At 44.9% G+C, this 3,625-nt stretch overlaps 1 protein-coding gene across 1 annotated transcript in view; it reads left to right on the top strand.

Moving 5' to 3' along the window:
- NECAP1 (NECAP endocytosis associated 1) overlaps nt 1-3,574 on the top strand; it is a 6,556-nt gene extending 2,982 nt beyond the window's left edge. Inside the window, exons 7-8 of the mRNA XM_009321880.1 lie at nt 1,014-1,107; nt 1,228-3,574. Coding sequence (XP_009320155.1) covers nt 1,014-1,107; nt 1,228-1,276 — 143 coding nt within the window. The 3' untranslated portion in view covers nt 1,277-3,574. The remainder of the gene's footprint in view (nt 1-1,013; nt 1,108-1,227) is intronic.
- Nucleotides 3,575-3,625: the final 51 nt, after the last annotated feature.

The following is a 3,625-nucleotide window of genomic DNA, read 5'->3' as shown; positions in this document are numbered from 1 at the left end:
GGTCCAGAAGAGGGCCACGAAAATGATCAGGGGGATGGAACACCTCTCCTATGAAGAAAGGCTGAGAGAGTTGGGGTTGTTCAGCCTAAAAAAGAGAAGGCTCTGGGGAGACCTTACTGCAGCCTTTCAATGTATAAAGGGGTCTTGTAAGCAAGATGGAGAAAGACTTTATACCAGCGCCTGTAGTGAATAGGACAAGGGGCAATGGTTTTAAACTGAAAGACAGTGGATTTACATTGGATGTAAGGAAGAAATTTTTTATGCTGAGGGTGGTGAAACACTGGGACAGGTTGCCCAGGGAAGTTGTGGATGCCCCACCATTCGAAGTGTTCAAGGCCAGATTGGACAGGGCTTTGAGCAACTTGATCTATTGAAAGATGTCCCTGCCCATGGCAGGGGGGTTGACTAGGTGATCTTTGAAGGTCCTTTCCAACCCAAACCATTCTGTGATTCTGTAACAAAGAGGTTGCTGCAGTCTTCTGGATGCTGTACACACTTTTAGTGTGACCATACGGAGGTGTCTGGAGAGCTGATGATACTCTTGTGAAGGCAGAGACTTTAGCAGTGCTGTACACAGATTGGAGTGAGAAGAAACCACAGGCTTCTGAACAGGGCTGGACTCCAGTGTGTGATTTGTACTGTTAAGGTGGCAACTGTTATGATTGCTGAGCGTGGGCTGAGTCTGAGCCTTATTTCTACTGGGAGAGGTAATATGTCACAAATCTGCCAGTAGGTACGCTATGTGGAGACCAAATAGTTCTTGAAGACGATGTACCCTTGTAGTGGGAGCTGGAGGCTCAGTGCACATTCAGCAAAAGGAGCTGCTGTTATAACAAAATCCTTAAAAAGTCTAACTTCCTTTTTCTGAAGGGAGAGCTGGAGTCACTTCAAAGATTCTCTGCCCCTGCATCCAGCAGTTTGTGTAAGGTGACAGTTTAAATGCCTGTGGGGTTTTTGTCTTGATTAGCTTGATTTTGTTTTGTTTTTGTTTTTTTTTTTTCCTTCTGCCTTAGATATTCTATTAGACTTAGATGCTCCTGCATCTGCATCCAAGGCACCAGCATCAGCTACCACAGACCTCTGGGGAGACTTCAGCACTGCATCCAGGTAAACTGTGGTAAAGGGTATTGCACACAAGAAGTGTAGTGTCCTGAAGGGCACTGGAAGAGCCATAAGTTAAGAAGTCTTATTAGATCTGCTCCTTTGATTGTCCTTTCTTTATTTCAGTGCTGTTCCCAATCAGGCTCCTCAGCAGTCCAACTGGGTCCAGTTCTGAATAGTGAAAGCAGTGGAATGGGACAAACTGATGACCAAGAGGCTCTAGAGGCACCAAATGGGATCAGAGGGGGCACAAACCTCTCTAGTCTTCAATCAAAAACAAATCGGGACAATCCTTCCTTTTTAAACCAGATCTTCACTTCAGTCAAAACTTGCTATTTTTGATCCCACAGTGAAACCACTGAACCTAAAGAGAACATACTGACTCCTCACCAGGTGGGCAAGGAGGAGAGAGGTGGCCTCCTCTCTTCCACCCACTTGGCTGTTACATGGTACATCCTAGCTCTCTTCCCCATCTTTCCATACAGGGAAAGCAAGAATCCTGAAGAAGGTGGGTACAGGAGAAGGCTGGGTAGGTGCCTCTGGGTTCCTTGTCCTTTAAATTTTCTCTGGTTAGACTGTTGCTTTTTGTGGCTGCTTTCAATAGTGACTCAAGTCTCTGCAGCTTGGCCTGCAGTGCTGAGGGCAGCTGCATTTGGCTGCGGCTTGTAAGAGGAAGCTGTAAGGAGGTAGGTCTTGTCTCGACACAAACCCCTTTTTGATTAATTACATCCGTGGTGAGGAGTGAACCTCCCCATGCACGCATTACTCTTCCTCTCTTTGGTGCAATTCTTGATAGTGCTGGATGTTCCTGTGCTCGTGTGGGAGCAGTCATGCAAGTCCTTGAGTAGACCTGCTGCCATTGTGCTGTAGCTCCAGGTGGGCACCCTATCTTGAGCCTCCTTGTTTGGCTTGCAGGTTCACTGGAGGAACTTCTCTCATTTTCACTCCTTTCTCCCTCCTGCCCCATGCAAAGGCCTCATTGTCACTAAGCTGTTTTAACTGGAAATAGCTTTAAAAAAAAACAAAAAAACAAAAAAACTGTTTTTATAATTTGGTAGTTACTTGCACTAGATGACAACCAGGTAATCCCACCACTCAGCATTTCGTGTTCCTGCATCACTATCCTGAGCCCTGGCCTTGTGTTGTGACTTGGCACTGTGTTACAAGTATTGCATATCCATGCCACGAAAAGAACTATGGTGGGACAGTGGGTTATTCTCTGGTGAAGGGACAATCTCCTTCCCCTTTTCAACTGATACTTACCATTTGGGCAAGAAATGTATAGTAGGCCCGGTCTTGAGAACTGTGGCAGTGAAACTCTCCCACCTGTGTTCCTTCTTGTGGCTTTTCTTCTGACGCTAACTTTCTGGGGATGTGAGCTGGTTTTTGTAACTTGGATATTTTTTTATTTTTAACATGCCCCAAACCCCCTCTATTTTCTGTGTGGTTTAGGGAGTTAGAAAGAGGTACAAGCCCCTTTACTCTCTGCTGTTCTCTTTGGGAGAGTTTCCTAAGGCCCTTTGATCTGGACACTATTCCATCTTCAGCAGCTATGGATGTGATCTGGGGTGTAAGTCTGCTGATTACTCCGGGCAAAGCCTGCGGGCTACCCTCTGTGCTAGCTGATAAGCCAAAACACTAGCTGGGAAGGTGGTCTCAGTGACTCTTCTACAGCTGTACCCAGTTACTAGAACACTAGGGATTTGGTACTTCACTGGAAGGCTTCTTCCTGTTTTGAACACTCAACCAGCAGCAACGCTTTTGTAACTGGGATAGTCTGCTAGCACACCTGTGCAAGTAAATTTTTCCCTTTGGGCAAAGATTTCCTGGTGAGGCTTTTAAAAGAGAGTAGTTAGCTGTATGCACCTCGTACTTGCAAAGGTCTCTTGTTCTTTTTTTGTCTTCTCACTACACTGAGGGCATTTTGGAGACAAAGTTTCACTTAGACCATCCCTTTGGGAAGCAAAATTCTTGAAAATAGCTCTAAAGCTGCTGCAGTTCCACTTGTGGAAGTGGGGACCAGACTGCTCTTGGATGTATTTTAAGTAGTCACTTAATCCTGATCCCCTGGCTCTCTTGGTGTTCCCCCTGCTGCCCCTCCCCCGTCTTCATAGTCCCTCCTGCAGTCTCATTGTACTTAAACTCCCTGCCTCCTCTGAATTTGTGGGTGGCTATAATCTGCTAGCGAAGTCATGGACTCTGCTGGTTGGCTTTTTGTTTTCTCTTTCTTTTTTTGCTCAAATCATTGTGAGGTCCTGTCATTTCAACTATGTATCGGTTCCCCAAACCAAGGAAGTTCATGGCACCAATTAACAACTAACTAGGAGCCTCTTCTGTATTGTCTTAGTTAGTATTCTGGAGATAATATATTATGTATTCGGAAAGCTGAAGAAGCAAAAATTAAAGATATATGTATATAAAGCATAAGATGTACTGGTGCAAATGGTAATTAAACAAGTAATATTGGGGAAAAGAATTTTAAGTTTTTAAATTGTTGTTGCTTTGTTGTTGTTTTAGAATCCTT

Source organism: Pygoscelis adeliae, unplaced genomic scaffold (assembly GCF_000699105.1).
Source record: "Pygoscelis adeliae isolate BGI_AS28 unplaced genomic scaffold, ASM69910v1 Scaffold384, whole genome shotgun sequence".
Classification (NCBI taxonomy): domain Eukaryota; kingdom Metazoa; phylum Chordata; class Aves; order Sphenisciformes; family Spheniscidae; genus Pygoscelis; species Pygoscelis adeliae.
The sequence above is the reverse complement of the archived record's forward strand: the minus strand, read 5'-3'. Positions and strand labels throughout refer to the sequence as shown.